This window comes from Myodes glareolus, chromosome 12, assembly GCF_982192425.1.
Source record: "Myodes glareolus chromosome 12, mMyoGla1.1, whole genome shotgun sequence".
NCBI lineage: Eukaryota > Metazoa > Chordata > Mammalia > Rodentia > Cricetidae > Myodes > Myodes glareolus.
Genome location: NC_142037.1, coordinates 5,036,063 through 5,054,487, shown reverse-complemented (window position 1 = coordinate 5,054,487; position 18,425 = coordinate 5,036,063). Strand labels below are relative to the sequence as shown.

At 48.6% G+C, this 18,425-nt stretch overlaps 1 protein-coding gene across 5 annotated transcripts in view; it reads left to right on the top strand.

The window, feature by feature from the left end:
• Window positions 1-549: 549 nt before the first annotated feature.
• Kcnk5 (potassium two pore domain channel subfamily K member 5) overlaps window positions 550-18,425 on the top strand; it is a 40,504-nt gene continuing 22,628 nt past the window's right edge. For 2 of the 5 annotated variants that reach the window (XM_087911907.1, XM_087911905.1), the window contains exon 1: window positions 550-1,075. In XM_087911907.1, the coding sequence (XP_087768033.1) occupies window positions 890-1,075 (186 nt within the window). In that variant the 5' untranslated portion in view covers window positions 550-889. Of the gene's footprint in view, window positions 1,076-8,771; window positions 8,861-13,634; window positions 13,783-18,425 lie in introns of those variants that run through there. The other 3 variants (XM_087911908.1, XM_087911910.1, XM_087911909.1) reach the window with 3 other exon arrangements.

Genomic DNA, 18,425 nt, shown 5'->3' with positions numbered 1-18,425 from the left:
GTAATTTTAAGTAGACTTGGGAGTAAGGCTCTAGCAATGTGGGTGTGGCTTCCTACTGCCTTTCTCAGTTGCTCAGAGAACACAGACCATCTGATTGGGTTCTTCGCCAGTCTGTAGTTGAGATTAGTTTCTGGTAATCCTAATTTAAATAGGTTCCCTTTACTCTGGACTGGTAGGTAAGTGTGTGAGCCCTAGGAATAGGTGAGGAACCCAAAATCTCTGGGAAGAAACATCTGTACATGAGAGTAACACTAGCAATGTGTCCCTGACCGTGGCAGTAAGGTGCACGGCCGTTTTAGCTAATTATATCAATTGCTAATACACAACTGGACTCCTGTAGACCGTAAATTCTGCGACAATACGGGTCGTGGAGGTCTGGGCGAACCACTCAGCCTTGCCCTGGACACAGGCGCCTGGAGCGTGGAGAGCTCTGTGCCTGGGGCAGGGACTTCAGGCGTTCTCTGGGCGGGGAGAAGGGCGGGTCCTGAGCTGGGCCACACCCACTTCAGGGTCTGGCGCGGGCGGGCTGATCACTGCTTAAAGAGCGGTGCGGAGGCGCGCTCAGCATACTGTCGCGCGCACAGGGCAGCACACGTGTCTACCGGTGTGGGTCCTAAGTTTCACCCTGTCGCTCAGAATCGAGAGATTGTGGGTGGCCCCAGACCCCTTTTGGTGTCCGCTCACCCTGGCCTGCGTGAGCGTGATCCACGCAGTTCACTGCGCTCACGGAGCGAACTTGGTCAAGCAACTGTCCCTGGAGCGGCGCGCGGGGGGCACCGGGCACTGCGCATGCGGAGCTCCAAATTCAAACAGCTGTGTCAGGGCTGCTGGACTGGTGGACCGCTGTAACTAGGGGACGCTTTCACCAGGAGGTGGCCACTGAAGAGCCATGGTGGACCGGGGTCCCCTGCTCACCTCGGCCATCATTTTCTACCTGGCCATCGGGGCGGCGATCTTCGAAGTGCTGGAGGAGCCGCACTGGAAGGAGGCCAAGAAAAACTACTATACACAGAAACTGCTTCTACTGAAAGAGTTTCCGTGCCTGAGCCAGGAAGGCCTGGACAAGATCCTACAGGTGAGCCGTCGGTCGCCTGAATCCCCCACATGCACCTGAAACATCTGGGGCTGCAGCGGCGTTTTAGGGGAGATTCCCCCCTCCTATGACTTCAGATGACACCCTTCCAACCCCAACGAGAGGTCCCGGGTGGTGAGAAAATTCCCCATTAGGTGTCTGGTTGAAAAGATCTGTGTCTCTAGGCTAGAGACAAGGGGATTCCCCACGCGCGCAGACTTGGTCAGAACCTAGTACGTTCCGAGAAATTTTGGGGCTGAATCCAGGGTGAACTGGGCCCTGTGGTGGCTCAGTGTGGGTGTGCGGGTGCCTCCCTCTTCGAAGGGAGGCTGTGGGGCGGATAAAGGCGTTTATCTTTCCTTGGAGACGCTCCCGGAGTCCGGGAGCACAGCCGGGTGCCACCCCTCGGGTCTCCACCTCCTGCTCCAGGGCCGTTGCCGCGCCCGCTCGACCTTTCTTAAGAAGCCCCCAGAGCCGTCGCGGGCAAAGACTTAAACCCGCGGGTCGCTGCTCTCAAGAGTTGGGCTGGGGGCTCTGACGTGTCCTGAGTGCCCCGGAGGAAGGTCTGTGGCTGGAATGCTGCGGACGCTCCCAGTCTTCCGGGAAGTCTTATCAAGTTAAGACGTCCCACAAAGACGCGGAGTTAAACTTTGTCAAAGTAGCAGGTTGCACAAACGAACACAAACTCAGGGAGCCCCTTTTCTTGGAGGGAGAAGAGTGCGGGTGAGAGGAAGTTTCTTCAGTGTTGGTTTGTGGAGTCTTTTATCAGAAAATTGCACACACCCAGGAAGGACGGCATTGACCTTACTATGGTAAACTTGGCTGACCATCTCAACCAGAACCTTGAGCCAACTTGGGGTCAGAGGTCTGTTTCTTGAGGGCTCAGCCCTACCATCCATTCCTGTGTGGATGGCCCCCTATCAATAATGGTAGGTTTAGATTAGAGCAGGGATAGATTGTCTAAGCTGTTAGATCTGATCAGACATCACCTCCCGAGTTATTTCCACCTGTCCTGTCTCTCACTTTCCAGGCTCAGTTTCTTGTTTTGTCAAAGGGGAACAAACACGACTTCATCTTTGTCCTACCCTGGACTGTTGAAAACTTTGAGAAAACCTGAACACATCTTACTGGTATTAACCTCCTTTTTTGCCTCCAGTTTGCAGATGGTCATTCACAGAGACAGACGTGTAGGCTGGTTTACACTACCGGGTGGGGTGTTGCATTTGAATAAAGTCTTCTGTTCCCCCATATAGTTTCTGGGGGTGAGTTTCAAAAGAGGCTTGGTCTGACTGCTCTTCCAAGGGGTTCTGGAAAGACCCAAGTACCCCCTGCTGGGGGCCTACTGTGTCTGGGTGTGCTGAAGGAAGAGGGTGGTCAGTTTATGGTTTCCCTGGAGGAAACAATATCTCTGGAGGAGACTTTTTGTGTAGTTTGCCCTTAGGGCTTTGTTTAGAGGGGGGAGGGGCAGGGGAGGATTAAGGGGCTTGAGCTGCCTTTAAAGTGCCCCCCTCCCTGTTGCTCCCTTGCCATGGCAGGGGAGGAAGGAAAGAATTCAAGGCTAAATGTGGGAAAATAAACTTCAAAACACAAGGAGAAGGGAGGGGGGTAGGGGTTGCGCAGCCGGGTACATCTGGTGGTGGTAGCTTTACAAGCCAGGCGGCTTCCGTAGGGTGTTTGATAAAACAAAATGCCCTTTATTTTGAGGTCTGTCAGCGGTACTTCCACCCCCAAAGTGGACAGGTAACTTTCAGAAAAAAGGATTTGAGAAACATCAGGCCAATGTGATTTGGAGCAGGTTCTAGATGCTTGCTTGAATGAATGAAGACAGCCCTGTCACCACCCCCCAAAAAGCCTTGTCAACTCCAACTGGGCAATACCCTCCTTTGAAAGGAAAAACCCAAGAAATGAAAACATTTGCCAGCCTCAGCTTAATCTGAAAAATCTGCCTTTCTCGGCTTTCTGATCTGTGACTTCGGGCGCTGCCCTCAGGCCTCAGGAAATTGGTTTAAGGAAAAAAACGAAAACTCAAAAATCTTCCTTCCCATCTGGCTGCCTGGCTATTTTCCACCTGAAATACTGGATTTTAGCTGGTCTGAGTTGCCCTGGTCATCACAAAGCCCCTTAGTTGACAATTCCTGGGGTGGGAGTGGGAGGTAGCCATGCTTGGGTGGGGGTTTACCGGGGTCAGACCTTCCCTCCCCTGCTCCTTCCTACTTTCTGAACTCTCACCTGAGTGATAATGGCACCTCATTATTGTTGTTATTTTTTAAGGTACGGTCTAAGAAGCTCACGCTGGCCTAGAATTTACTCTGTAGCTGAGGATGACTTTGAATTCCCAATCCTCCTGCCTTTACCTCTTGTACTATACCACTTTTGTGATGCAGGGTGGTGGTGGTAAGAGCTCATGGCATTTTTGTACCCTATGCAAGCATTCTACCCACTGAGATATATCTCCAGCTCTGGTTTTAGGTCTTTTTTTAAAATAGATTGTATTTATTTATTGGCTTATTGATTGATTGGTTGAGTAGGATCTTACTAAGTAGGCTGTTCTGTTCATTATGTAGAGCAGGCTGGCCTAAAAAATGGTTCATTTTTATAGTCTTATTTATTTTTTATTTGAGACAGGGTTTCTTTGTGTAGCTTTGGAATTTGCTTTGTAGACCAGGCTGGCCTCAAACTCACTGAGATCTGCCTGCCTATGCCTCCCAAGTGCTGGGATTAAAAGTGTGAGCCAACACTGTTCAGCTAGTTTTTTAGATAAAAGGTCCTGGTTTGTTAGTCCAGGTTGTCCTTGGATCATCCTGCCTGATCCTCCTGGATACTGAGATTATAAGCATGGACCTCCATGTTTTTTTTTTCTAGCTGTTTGTTAAATACAATCTTTTCCCCTTTTTTTTTTTTAAACCCAGCAAGGGAAATTAGCATTGATAATACATCCACTGTATTGGAGACTGGACACTGGTTAAAATTGTCCTCATTCTATGGGAAGGCATAAGCTGGTATTGCCTCCTGGCTAAGCCATTTCCTCATCAAACCAGTTAACTTACTTTAGCCTCAATTTCCTCATCTGCAAAATGAGCAGTTTGGTGAGGCTCCAGGAAAGAAGGGAGGACTGGAAGTAAGCAGGCTCTTGCCGCTAACATTTATTGAGTTTTATGGAGCACTCCCTGAGTAGGGCATCCTGCCAAGTACTTTACCTGCTTACTTCAGGTGCTTATAGTGACCTCATTCATTAAGATAAGGCAACCGACACTCAGTTAGGGAGGAAGTTAAAGTGATTGCAAGGACACAACCTTGGGATCATCCCCAGGCAGGTTCCACCTTTGCAAGCCCACCTCAGGAGTGTTGCTTTAAGTGAGCTGAGTTAATTGGTTCAGCTTGACTTTGGACAGCTGGGAAATTCTATTTTTTGTTTCCTCTGGAACAGGCATTGGCACGCAGGCTTCTCCGGTGTGGCTGCCTGGCTGACCTGGCACTTGTCTACGTCACTGAAATTATGCTCTAGTTCGCCCTTCGCTCCTTGGCACGGCTTTATTTTGGAAGCCCCTCTTCCTTTTCCCTCCCCCAAAGTAGAAAACTGGGTTGAATAGACAGGCTGACAATCCATCTCGATCTTTAGGGAGAAGGTTAAACAAGCCATCAGGTATCCCTACAGAGAGGGGTTCTCAGAGGCGACTTAATATGGGATCTAGTCAGGGCTCATAGGAGGGAAGTTCAAGCCAGAGTGGGGCATGGACTAGGGGAGAGAAAGAGCTGTGTGTGTGTGTGTGTGTGTGTGTGTGTCTGTGTGTGTGTCTCCTAGCAAGGAAGGGTCACCAGGCTTCTTGCTGGGAATCTCATGTCTCCTGGGACAGGGATAGGGTGGCAATTGGTCTTGTTTTCTGCTCTGGTATTTCAGATTGAGCCCTGGGTTTCCTTGGACAGCTGATATGACTGACCCATTGTGAAAAAGTTCTAGATCTGAATGACCACTTTCCCACCCAAATTCCAAAATTTGCTTTTTGGTTTTTGTTTGTTATGGCACTTGAGATGGAGCAGAAGGCCACCTGCATGCTGGGCACGTTCTCCCCACCCTGGGCTATATCCCCAACCCCTCCAAGCTTATCATATTCTAGGGGTTTCCATGTACACCCCTTTTCATCTCTAAGCCTTTGAATTCTCCACACATATTTGACAGAAGTAACACATCTCAGTCTTGGAATTCTGACACCATTACTAACACCTGCCCTCCCCCAAATTATAAAAAACAAAACTGTGGACTCTGTCATAATGACTTCTGACCAAAATGTTTAAAATGAGGCATATTGTGGGGCTTGAAGAACAAGTTCTCTGGGCTCAGTTTAGGGGAACAGAAGGTTAAAATGAATACAGGTGGACACTGGGGCTCATGACTGTCTTCACCTGCCTGTGATAGAGAAACACACTAAGTCTTTTGAGTCTTGGTTTTGGAGGTCTCCACATCTCTAGCCCTGCTCGAATTCTCACAGCCTGGGGCTGCAGAGGTGGGAAGTGGGTTCGTTTCTTTCTTCCTCCCTTCCTCACTCCCTTTGTTTATTTACTGGTTTTTCAAGACAGGATTTCTCTGTGTAGCTCTCGCTGTCCTGTAACCCACCCTGTAGTCAGCTTGGTCTCACAGAGCTTCGACTGCTTCTGCTTCCTGAGTGTTGGCATTTAAGGTGTGAGCCACCAATGCTTGGCAAGACAACCCTTTCTAATGGCTTGTTTTCTCAAGTACATAAGTCTGCCTTAGTTAACTGTACAGGCTGGAGTCTTACCAGTTAAAATAAGTTCTTATTAAGTTGTCTTGAGGATTTTAATGGAGCCAGCCTTTAGGATGCTCAGATGACACTGTCATGGAGAACCGTCCCAGGGTAGAAATTTATTTGCACTTGTTGAAAGGTTGAATGTGGGGTAGCAGAAGCTTCCAGGAGGGGCCTAGAGGAGGTAATGATGGTCACTTCTAAGTATTTTCCTGGGACTTTGCCCTATTTATAGACTGGTTTTTAAAAGAAACATGGTCCCCTGGTTTTGGATGCTGCGCTTGGCTAACCCTGACCTGGGGCCAAAGGCTTTCATATTGAATTTGACTGTTTGCTGTTAAATTGAGCTTCGCCTCTGAACTCTGAGGTTGTGTTTGGAGAGGGGTTTGTGGGAGGGAAGAGAAACGTGGAAGTTTTGGGGAGCAGAATGGTTCTGAGAAAGAACCCATTGAGAAGTGAGGTGGGTAACCCTCCAGGAAGCATGGGAACAGCTATCTCTTTCCATTGTTTGCTGAGTCCAGTCCCCCAGTTTCTCTGACTTGTCTGTGTCTGTCCCTCCCTGGCTCTGCTCCTGTCCCACCTCCTCCCCTGCTCCTAGAATAAGGTGGAGAAGGTAGGTAGACTGTGTCTAAGCTGCCCTAATCAGGGATCTTTCTCTGCATCATCATAGGCAGGTGCCCAATGATTCCAAGTAGTAGCTTGTGCACGTTAGAGCGTAGCCCGTGGTACATTCTTGCTCAGAGCTGGCCTCTATCACAGATGTCATTGCCCCAACCAGGGTGCTTGGGATCAGAAGTTTCAGAGGGAGGGTAGCCAGCCTATTTAGGACTGTAACTCCCAGATCTTCTGCCATGGAGTGTTCCATGCACAGACATAGTGAACTTCTAAATGGTATTTTAAAGAATCAAAAGGACTTGTACATTATTTTATGTGTATGTATGTGGGTTCACACGAGTATGTATGCTGTGACCACATGGCTGAGGTCAGAGGGCAAGCTGATCCCATCTATATACCGTGTGCATCCCAGGGATCAAACCAAGGATGTCAGGCTTGGCAGCAAGTTATCCCTAACCACTGAGCCATCTCACTGACCCAGGACCTTCTAGAGCACACAGGGAGGGCCTCATGCATCTTAGGCACGCATGCCATGCCACTGAGCAGCTTCCTCAGTCCTGAATTTATTTTTTAATTAAAAGAAAAAAAAACATAGGGTCTGTAGAAATGGCTTAGCAGTTAAGAACAAGTATTGTTCTTGTAGAAGACCCAAGTTCAGTTCTCAGCCCTGGCATGGAGCTTACAACCAACTATAAGCTATAACCCCAGTTCCAGGAAATCTATACTTTTTTTCTAGCTTCCAAGGGTTACTGCACTCATGTGCACCCAACCCCCTGTGACGTAATTAAAATACTATAAGTAAATATTAAAAAAATAAATGTCAGATTGTACTATCTTCACAGGGTTTTGTTTATTATCCAGTGGTGATAGCTAGGTTCACACTGTTGGGATTCAGATCTGTGTTAATAACCTTCTTTTCTTTTTGTAGAACTGAAACTTCCTACTTAACGGATTTCCCCACCTTTTCCACCCTGCCACAGTAACCACTGTGAATTCGCTGCCCTCACATATGTTGGGTAGACTGAATGATGTGGTGTTTGTCTTCTGGTGTGTAATATGGCACAGCCATTAGAAAACAGGGAGGCTCTTTAAGGAGTTAAAGATAGTCCTACCATATAATGTGGTCTGGTATATGCCAAACAAATGGACCGTCATTGAGCCACATCCCAACTGTCAACTGAGTATTTTATTTTATTGTTATTTTGTGTGGGTGTGCTTGTATATCTGTGCACCGTGTGTGTGAGGAGTCCAGGAGAGGACCTTGGGTTCCTTGGAACTGGCGTTACAGATGGTTGTGAGATGCTATGTGGCTGCTGGGAGTTGAATCTTGGTCTTCAGTGCTCTTAGCTGTTGAGCCATTTCTCTAGCCCCTCAGCTGTATATTCTAAAGAGCTGGATGAAAGCCGGTGGGAGAGGGGTAGTGGATCTCCCTTTCCATATCCCCTAGAGAGGTGTAATGCGCGATAGTGCTTGGGCTGAAGCCACAGGCTAGGGAGGTGAGGGTCAGATGACAGAGCCTTGTGAGCTTAGCCAAAGAATTTGAACTCCATCAAATGTTTGCCGTTTTCAAGAAGGGGAGTGGACAATGTTACAAAAAGTTCTTTCCTTCACAGCCATTTACAACTTGCAAACAGTGGAATATTCTGACTGAAATTAAATTTCCGTAGGCCGAGCCATTCACCTCCTGAGTGTTCTGATAAGGACGCCTCCTCCTTCCTTTCCACTTGTGGTGAAATGGAGTGTGGTTTTTCCCAGAAAGTCACACTTCAGCCCCATTCTTCACCCCAGCCTCCGGTTAAGGTGCCTCTTTCCCTGCTATGGGTCTGTCCCTGTGGAGGTCCAGGTCTGGGGTAGTCTACCCAGACACTCCGTTTTCTGCACGTGCCCTTTGTGTTCTTCGGAGGATGGAGTAGTGAGCTGCACTGCTTCTTGAAGTCCATAGGCTTTTGTGGGGCTTAACCCCAAGCCACCAGAAACCTTAAAGGGACAGAGAAGGTGCCCTCTCTTGCTGGTCAGTATTTCTGTGCAGGCAGGGGAACATCAGAATCTGGAGGGTCTTTGAGCCCTTGAGCTCAGTCTTGCTGGGGAGAGGAAATTTACTGGGGTGTTGAAGTGAGGGGAAATGCAGGCTGAGGTGCTGAGTGATGGGTAGCAGATGGTGGAGGCTGGAGGGGAGGATAGGGTTGCAGGGCCTTGGAGATTTCGGTTCCCATGTCCAGAACCCTGTAAAAGAACCGCTTCTCAGGGGAAATCAGGCTCTGAGCAAAACCCAGCCTCTGTCCTCAGGGATATCCTGGTATGCAGGAGGAAGAACAAGGAGCCTCTGGGAGGTTGGTGTTGGTGAGTGTGCCTGGAGTATCCAGATGTGGATTGTGGACACATGGATTTTATTCTGATTCAAGAAGAGAGAGTGGTGAGTTGGTGTGTTGACTAACAGGACTTTGAGTGTTCCATGTGCTCTTACCATCTATGCCAGGCACGGGACTGGCACATTTTCTATATTTCTACAACTGGGCTAGGAATTACTGCTGTTTTCCTTACCCAAATGGACACAGCAAGATAAAGGACTGAGGTTCTCTCTCCTGTCAACTGAACCTTGGTCTCCCCCATGCATGGGAGAGCCAGTGACTGCAGCACCGGCATGGGCAAGGAGGAGACTATTACTGTTCCTTGGCTATGAACGGAGAGAACCACGGCCTTGCAGAGTCTCATTGAGTCTTTGTCCTGTGGCTTTCTGAAGCAGGTGCCATCACCTCACAACAGGAGCAGCAGAATAGATCACTGATGGCCTTCATTGTCAGCTTGGCTGGCTTTAGAGTCACCATGGAAATATACCTCTGGGTATGTCTGAGAGAGTGTTTCCAGAAAGGTCTAACTGATCAGGGAAGACATATCTTGATAAAGTCGGCAACATCATGCTGGGGCCCAGACTGATGAGAAAGGAAAAAGTGAGCTGGACCCCAGCCTTTATCTCTGCTTCCCGACAAAGGACAAAATTGGAACAGCTGCTTCATGCTTCCGCTGTCATGCTTGCTTCCCCCTGCTGTGTGCCCTCAAACTGAGTACAGTGAACCCCTTTAAAGTTATTTCTATTCTTATATGGGCACAAATTTTTGTATACATGTGTGTTTTATTTGCATGTGTAGTATGTGTACCACATGACTGGTGCCCTGTCCACAGAGGTCAGAAGAGGGCTTCAGATCCCTGAGAACCGTAGTTGTGGATGTCTGTGAGCCACCATGCCGGTGCTTGGAACTGAGCCTGGGTTCTCTGTAAAAGCAACAGTTGCTCTTAACCACTGAGCCATCTCTCCAGTCCCGACCCTTCTCCTTTTTAAAGTTGTTTTATTGGACGCAACGGTGAGAAAGATAAATTGGTACCAGGAATTGAGGGTAGTTTCTGTGATAACCCTGACCACATGATCGGGAGGTCTTTGAAACTGGTATGCGTGAGAAGCCCCAGAATGCTGGCTGTAAGGAGAGCTTATAGGCCAGAGTGTACACGCCTTCCCTGCCATGACAGCCTCCTGTTGCTTTCAACCTGTGAGAGTGTCTTAGGTGTTGTCAGGTGTTTAATTACAGTGGCAAGAAGAGTAACCAAGACAACTACAGAGGCTGTAGTATATGCAGGGCCTCACAATGAGGAGAATGAGGAAGACTGACACCTAGCCCTCAAGCTTGGAACATTTGCTTTACATTCTGTTGTGTTGATAGTGGAAGAAACAAGGAGGAAGGTTAAGAAATGGAGAAATGCACTGGGTGGGGTCAGAATCTTTTTTTTTTAATATTTATTTATTTATTTATTATGTATACAATATTCTGTCTGTGTGAATGACTATGGGCCAGAAGAGGGTACCAGACCCATTACAGATGGTTGTGAGCCACCATGTGGTTGCTGGGAATTGAACTTAGGACCTTTGGAAGAGCAGGCAATGCTCTTAACCTCTGAGCCATCTCTCCAGCCCGGGGTCAGAATCTTTTGGTGCATGTGGCTAAAGCATCTAGGGTGTTGATGGCTATGGGTGTGAGCAAGTTGTCTCCTCCTTAGATGGGACAGTAGCGCGGCACTGTCTTCAGGCTCAGCCACTGTATCAGGGTACTTATACTAAACAGTAGGTGACCTAAGTATCAGTTGCTCTCCCTACGTCCTTTCTCTGGGCATCTTGTCTCTGACCCTGCCTCACAGGCCTCACCATACACTGGGTTCTGAATGTAGAGGTTGGTAGCAAGGAGGATGGTGAAACCCAACAAGCCCAAGTTCTTTGGGTCACCCATCATTTCCCATTCCTTTCAAATTAACTCACAGTTCACTCCATGATGGGTATAATCAATGCTTGAAAGTGTGGTTTCTCCCTTCCAGTCTCAAGCATTGGTTAAATCTTTCCTCCCAGAGAATCCTGGGTTCAGGTGACCTCAGGACCATCTTTCCTAGGTGGTGGCCATTCAGGGTTGGAGGCTACACTGAGCCCTCTCTAGAGGCAAAACATTACCAACACTTCTGGTGCTCTCTTGGTGGCCAGGGCTCTTTGATTAGCTTTGCAATATGCGTTCTTTTTCCTCTCATCCATCTAAATATTTAGGCTTCCTGCTGAAATATTTAGGAAGGAATGTGTACTTCCCTGGCTGTTGTCACCCACTCCCGCATGCCCTACTATAATCTAACTGCAGCTGTTTAACCAGTTCCTTCCTGAAAGAGGGATACTTGTCCAGAGTCTAGGAGAATCTGTGCAAAGTAGTCGATGGCAGAATTGGCTTGATTCCATTGTGTAACTTGGAGGCTGGCCTGTGGGCCACCAGGATTCGTCAGCCTTGTCTGGAAGACTGTGCACCCCATGGCTCCTCCACTTGTCTGAGCCAGCCTATACTTGGGGATGAGGAAAGGTAACCATTTGAGCCGTTGTGAAGACAAAAACTGGTCATAACTGGAGTCTTAATCTTACCTACATACTCGTTTGTTCTATGTGACCCTGGTCAGATTTTATTTACCACTCCATGTTCACCCATTAATTGAAGGATTGGAGTGCCTTTAAATTTGACCATAAGAGCTGAACATTTTTCTGTCCCCAGTCTTGTGTGACCAGGTCCAGTTCTCAAGATGTCCAGCATGAAGGTAAGTGTTTGCTTCAAGTTCTGTTGTGCCCAGTGGCATACACCTTCCCATGAAAGTCTGAGGATCTTGCCTCTTGCAAGATCAAAGCCAGGTGATTTCAGCCAGGTAAAGCTGTACTCACTTGCCTTGGTCTCTCACAAGTGTGGAAGGAAGTGATCGATGTTTATGGATCGTGAGATGGCCCAGCAATAAAGGTGCTTACTCCTGAAAGTTGTCCTCTGACCTCTACATGTGTGTCGTGACTTGCACACATCCATACACGATAAAAAAAATTTAAATGCAATAAAAAGTTTATTTCTGTGCTGGATAGTTTTATGTTAACTTGATACAAGCTAGGGCCATTTGGGAAGGTGGAACCTCAACTGGAAAAAATGCTCCCACCAGACTGGCCTGGGGGTGAGCCTTTGACGGATTGTCTTGATTGATGGTTGATGTGGGAAGGAGCTGTGGATGGTGCCACCCCTGGCCTGGTGGTACTGTGTTCTACAAGAAAGCAGGCTGATCACGCCGTGGAACAAGCCAGTAAGCAGTGCTCCTGTATGACCTTTGCATCAGCTCCTGCTTCCACGTCCTCTCTCTCCAACTTCCTTCAATGACGAACCGTGATGGAGAAGTATAAGCCAAGTAACCTTTCTTACCCAGATTGTTTTTGATTGCGGTGTTTGCAGTTTTATCACAGCAGTATAAACCCTAACTAACACAATTCCCACCCCACCCCACCCCACCCCACCCCACCCTGCTCCTTCAAACTACATCTGGGGTCACTGGGTAAGAACAGACTCATTTTTTTAAAAGTTGTATATATGTGTGCACACAGTATGATAATTCAGTAAGGGTGTATGATGTGTGATAGCAAAGAAGGGTAACCATACCCTTTCTGTTTCTTCCCACTTGGAGCCTTCAATAAAAAATCGTAAATTCTAGTCACACATGTGCCAACAACCTAGATCACTATTCTACTTTTTTGTTTGTTTGTTTGGTTGGTTTTGGGTTTTTTTGAGACAGGGTTTCTCTGTAGCTTTGGAGTCTGTTCTTGAACTCACTTTTTAAACAAGGCTGGCCTTAAACTCACAGAGATCCACAGGCCTCTACCTCCCCAATGCTGGGATTAAAGGCGTGTACCACCACCGCCCAACCATGTTTTCTACTTTCAGGGAGAGCACAGTGTCCAGACCCTCCTTCAGCAGATAAGAAGGGTAGACCAACTCAGCCGGAGCACATGGGTGTGTGACTGGATCTCTTTAAGGAAGTGCTGGTCCCTCCTGCAATTTCGGGACTGCCTTTAAGGCTGTATTGTGGGGAAATTGGGATGGGCTGGGGTGGGCCACCTGTGTGTGTGTGTGTGTGTGTGTATGCCCCTGCCCTTGTTTAATCTTCAGAGCCTTGCAAGGAGGGGCTCTGAGAAGGCCCGAACTGTTTGCCTGTTAGGAGGAGGCTCTTCAGCTGATAGTCTAGTGTGACAGAGTTGAGCAGCCACACTGGGCTTTTCCACCCCTTGGCCTACCTATACAGGAAGGGAGCAGAAGTGTTTGCAGGATGTTTCCTTACCTTTTCCAAGGGTCTGCAGAACCATTCATTTGACTCTTCCATTCTGCCTGCTCCATGGGGCTGACACTGGCAGGGAATCTCTTTCCCCATAGCTAAATATGCTATCTCATTTGTTGGATTGGAAACCAGGGCCTGGGAAGGAGTAACTAAGGTGGTGGCAAAACTGTCTTGCATGGTGTCTAGCCTGTTCACATTACATGACATTATAATCTGCAACTGTATTGGGCTACATGCGTAGCTATCCTGGGATGCGTGTGACCTGTGGGCTGAAGGTTGATGTTTTGGGTAGAGAGGCAAGCTCAGGTTAATCATGCAGTACTGATTGTGGGCCTTTCTTCATAGAGATAATTCTTAGCCCAGGCACACACACCCGTTTGTGTTTGCACGCTTGTGTGTGAGTGGGTGTGTGCATGCCATGGTGCAGCACGGATGGTCAGTCCTCTCATTGTTTCACCTGACTTGAGACACAGTCTCTGCTGCTTCACACAGGAAGCTAGCTTGACCCTGAATTTCTGTCTCTTGTCTTCCAGCTCACTCCAGAGAGTGTTGAGATTAGAGTGGCCTTGTCAGGTGTGACTTGGTTACTGGGGATCTGAAATGAGGTTTTTACATCGCAGGAGCCATCTTTGTAGCCCACCCACGTCCTTATTGCATTGCCTGGAAGTCGCAAATGCAAAGGTATTGATTTTATTTGGGTGTGCAGAGCCTGCTTCCCTTCTTGTCCTAACCTGCCCAGTACACCTTTCCCTGAGATCTGGGTGGGTGGGGCTAGCTTCCCTGCTGATGAGAGAAAAGGTAACTGTTGCTCCTGTGGGAAGCTCCCAGAGGTGTAGATGAGAGGATGCTTTTCTGGACCAGGCTAGAGTCTGGGGCAGAAGGGATCTGTCTGAAACTCCCAGTCTCTACCCTACTCTCCTGGGGACTTTTCTCCAGCACTGGACTCTGCATCTGAGGAGCTTTGGACTGGTGTCTCCAGCTCGTCCTAGCGGTTGCAGGAGGTGATTCACATTGAGGGCACCTCCTGGCTGCAAAGCTTAAGAAAATGTAAGGCTGGAGGAACCTAGGAGTTATTTAACCAACCTCCTGGAGCCAAGGCCCAGCCCTTTAGGGAAAGTTACACAACTTGGTCTAAGACAACTGCTTACCAGGGGTGGGGACCTGCAATGAAGAGCAATTAGAGCTGGGGGGCAGGCAATTAAGAAAGGCTTCTTGGGAACAGTGGCCTCAGAGGGCAGGTCAGTCAGTCAAAGGTGATGACCACACCTGCTCTCCTGGTCACCGCCCCAGCAGCCTGATGGTATTTTGGCCCCCAAACTGGAAAAGCCTCAGGCCTCTCCTCCCTCACAGTGGCCTGGGACCCGGGTGGGGTAAGGAGGTGGATTGTTGATCTTGAGATTTCAGAATTCTTTCTGCTGATCCTGGTGGGCCTTGGTGCAGTCGGGAGTGGAGAGCGACCTTCTGACCTTCTGTGGGAGGAGAGGTTTTCTGCAGCCCTGCATGCCTGTGGCACGTGCCCCCCAATTGGCCAAGACCTTTGAGGTTTATGTTGTTGTTATCCCTTTTTAAGACAGAGTCTCACTGTGTAGCCCTGGCTGGCCTGGAACTCACTGAGATCCTTCTGCCTCTGCCTCAGGAGTTCTGGAGTTAAAAGGCCTGTGCCACCAAGCCTGATGACCTTTGGCGACCTTGAGATCCACTGTTAACAGGTGACCTGAGGGAGAAGTAGCAAAGAGAGGCACACAACCACCACGCTGAATGCTGTGAGATAAGGATTCTTGCACACAAGTTGAATAATTGAGCCCGGATCATCCAGCTAATTATCTGCTTTGCACACAGGCGGGAGTCTGGAGCCAGAGCACTGCTGCCAAGCTGCTCTTTAGTTTTAGAGACTTACTCCTCTCTCTCTCTCTCTCTCTCTCTCTCTCTCTCTCTCTCTCTCTCTCTCCCTCTCTCCCTCTCTCCCCCTTCTTTCTTTCCTTCCTTCCTTCCTTCCTTCCTTCCTTCCTTCCTTCCTTCCTTCCTTCCTTCCTTCCTTCCTTCCTTCCTTCCTTCCTTCCTTCCTTTGATAGAGTCTCTGGTAGCCCAGGCTGGCTTTAACTAAGGATGACCTTGAGTCTCTGCCTCCAGAGTGCTGGCATTGCAGACAAGTATACACCATGACCATTCTCATTCAGTGCTGGTGATGGAACCCAAAGCTTCCTACATGCTAGGCAAGCATTCTAACTGAACTGCATTCCCAGTTCTCCTCAGACCCTTGTGGTCTCCACCCTTCCTAGATGCTCCTGGCGTCAGGAATTGCACTGGTCATTGCTGTTGGTAGCCTTTGGGGTTCTGATATCCCAGGTACAACTTTGTTATGCCCAAATAGACCATATATGCAGGCTTGTTTACCATATTAGGCATAAAAACTTTTAAATCAGGAAAACCTAGGTTATACCAGAGCTGTCAACAGTGCCCCTGCTTCCAGCCTGTTCCCCACCCCTCTTACCAACATCCTTAAAAGGGGCCCTTGGACTCAGTGCACTACCTCGGCCTCCTATTCTTTGGCAAGACTGTGGGCCAGAGGACCCCCAGAAAGGACCGCATAAGAGATAATTAAGGAGTTGGAGGAGAGGTGTAATCACTTAGTTGTAAGATGTCACCCGTCACCTCTCTGTCAGCTAGAACCACACTTGTGATAGGTGACTCTACTTGACTTCCCCAGGGTTAGTGATGCCCACCCCTCAAAGGACACTGCTTAGCACTTGGTAGAGAATCTCTTGTCTTTCCTTCCTCTGATGGTTCACATGCCACCCAGACACAGCCCAGCTAGGGACAGCTAGGTTGCTTGTTGTATGCTGAGGACTGGGTAGGGGAGGAGAGCTTTTGGGTGTTTGTTTTGCCCAGGGTGGCCTTTGTGTCTGCTGTGGGGTCCTCGCTGCTCCTGTGCCCCATTCCTCATGCAGGATAGAAGTAGGCACCTGTCTATGGACCTTGGAGTAGAAGGAACTTCAGACCCATTTTTCCCTATCACTGCTGTTCAAATAAAACTCATGTCCCCTGGGCTGTGGAATGCATTCTGCCAATGTTGGCTTTGGAAAGATGCCTTTCCTCTCCCAGCATCCCTGCCCCCTCCAGAGCTGCCAAGTGAGCAGGCTAAGTGGGGCAGGCTAGTGAGGGAGTGTCTTGTCAGCACCCCCAAAGTAGGTAACAGGAAGAAGGAGGGTGTCCTGATTAATAGCTTTTCTACACACCCCCTGCCCACCTTCTAAACTCTAGTCCCAGCCCTACATCCCTTGGATGACTGGCCCAGTGAGTGGGACTAGCTAACCTATGTTGGGGGAGCCTCAGAAGATTCAGTGTGTGACGGGGCTGTTGCACCTTTCTGAGCCAAAGGTTTGTTCATTAAGGCCATTTAAACAGGGAGTTCCAGTTGTAGACTCAGTGGTGGTTTAAAGGGCAGTGGGAATGAAGAGAAATACTATGTGCCATGTGTCTTCCTTTGAAGTGGGTGGGGTTAGTGTGTGTTGTGGTGGTACTGTACAGTGCTCAGAGGTAGGTACAAGCATAGCATGTTGTGTGCCCTGATTGATGCTGGGTCTGGGGGTTGGCTTCCTTTGAACCTCATCTCTCACTACACTACTCTGGGGTTTGTCAGGTCCACTTTCTTCTCATTGCTCTATACAGGACTCTTGACTTGTGCCCTGTTGCATCTGAAACTGAGGACCCTATATATAGGAGGGTAATCATTCACGAACAGCCATTAATGAATGGCTGGAGCCAAGCGAATTTGATCTCCTGCCTCTTTCCCTGCCTGCAGCCTCCAGGCCTAGAGGCAGCGCTGTCCCGGGCTTCCCTTGGCAAATTTCACTGTGCTCACCTCCAGCCCATAAGATAACCTAAGTAGGCCCTTCCATCCAGCAAGCACCCTGGGGGGAGGGGGCTGCCAGCACTCTTGGCCAGAACACCAGTCCATGAGGCAGGTCCATAGGTTGTGGTGAGAGGACTTCAGCACCCCTCTAAGAGTTTGCCTGGCAGGGCCCTTCCACCCCTACCAGGGGAAGTGTAGCTTTAGAGTTGTGGAGGGCACTTCTGGGTACTATTCTAGAAAGTTCCTATTGCTACACGGTATACTGAAGATTAACAGAGATGTGTTTTGACAGTCTTGTCTTTACAATGTCAGGGACTGAAGCTTCATGTCATCAGTTTCCCTGCTTGTTCTGTTGGGGCTCTTTATGTATCTTTGGGCTTGCTTGTTTTGCAAATGCAAAGCAAGCACTGTCCCCTAGCTGTCCCCCAGCCCTTCTTTGTTCCCGTACCTTAAAATTTCTCAGGACACTAAGCTTCCTGAAACCAGTTTCTTATCTGTCCTCATACTATTGCACATCCTGCCCCGCGTGGCTCTGCTCCTGCAGGTTGCCTTTGTTGATCAGAGTGGTGTGTTTCAGCCTGGGGCCTGGGTGGTATGGAAACCCTGCTGCCTGAGCTGCTTGGTCCACAGTGGTTTTCACTGAGTGATTTTAAAAGCAGGTTTGAGGTTCTAGCCATACTTGAGATTTTCTAAAACAAGCCAGGGGGTGTAAAGTTTAGCACTGAGTCACAGAAATTCAATTTAAAAACCAGAAGCTAGGCTGGGCCAAGCTTTGGAGACTGGATTGTTGATGACTCTCTCTTTCTGCCACACACATTTTCTGTAGTGCAGTTGTGTTGTGTTTATAACAAAGAACGTAACATTTTTATGGCATGAAATGCATGCATGTGCCGTTCACCAGTCACACATTGGTTGTTCTTAATGTGTGGGGAGCACGAAGCTGGTTTTAACAGAATGTCCTCTGAAAGCCAGTATCCCTTCAGTAGTCAGTGGACAGTGGGCATGAGTGTAACCTGCTGGGAAGGCAGTGCTCAGGATGACAAGAACTTTCTAGAAAGCCTGGTGAATAATAGATCCAGAGACTGGAGGAAACAGGTGTGGAAGTTTGAGATCAGGCTGTAGAGGTGGCTCCGTCATCTTACCCGAGTTTAGGTTTTCACACCCGTGTAAAAAGTCGGCCATAGCAGTGTGTGCCTCTAATTCTAGGACTGAGGACGTAGACAAGAGAATTCATGGAGCTTGTTGACGATCCCTACTAGCCAATCATTGAGCTCTAGGTTTATTGAGAGAGCCATGTGAAAAGATAAAGAGAAAGTGATTGAGGAAGACACCCCAAATCAATTTTGGCATGCACACGTACATACACACACACACACACGCACACACACACACACACACACACACACTCACGAGGCGTAAGACAGGTCAACTGGCCTGACATGGGCCAAGAAAGACATATAATTCCATTGTA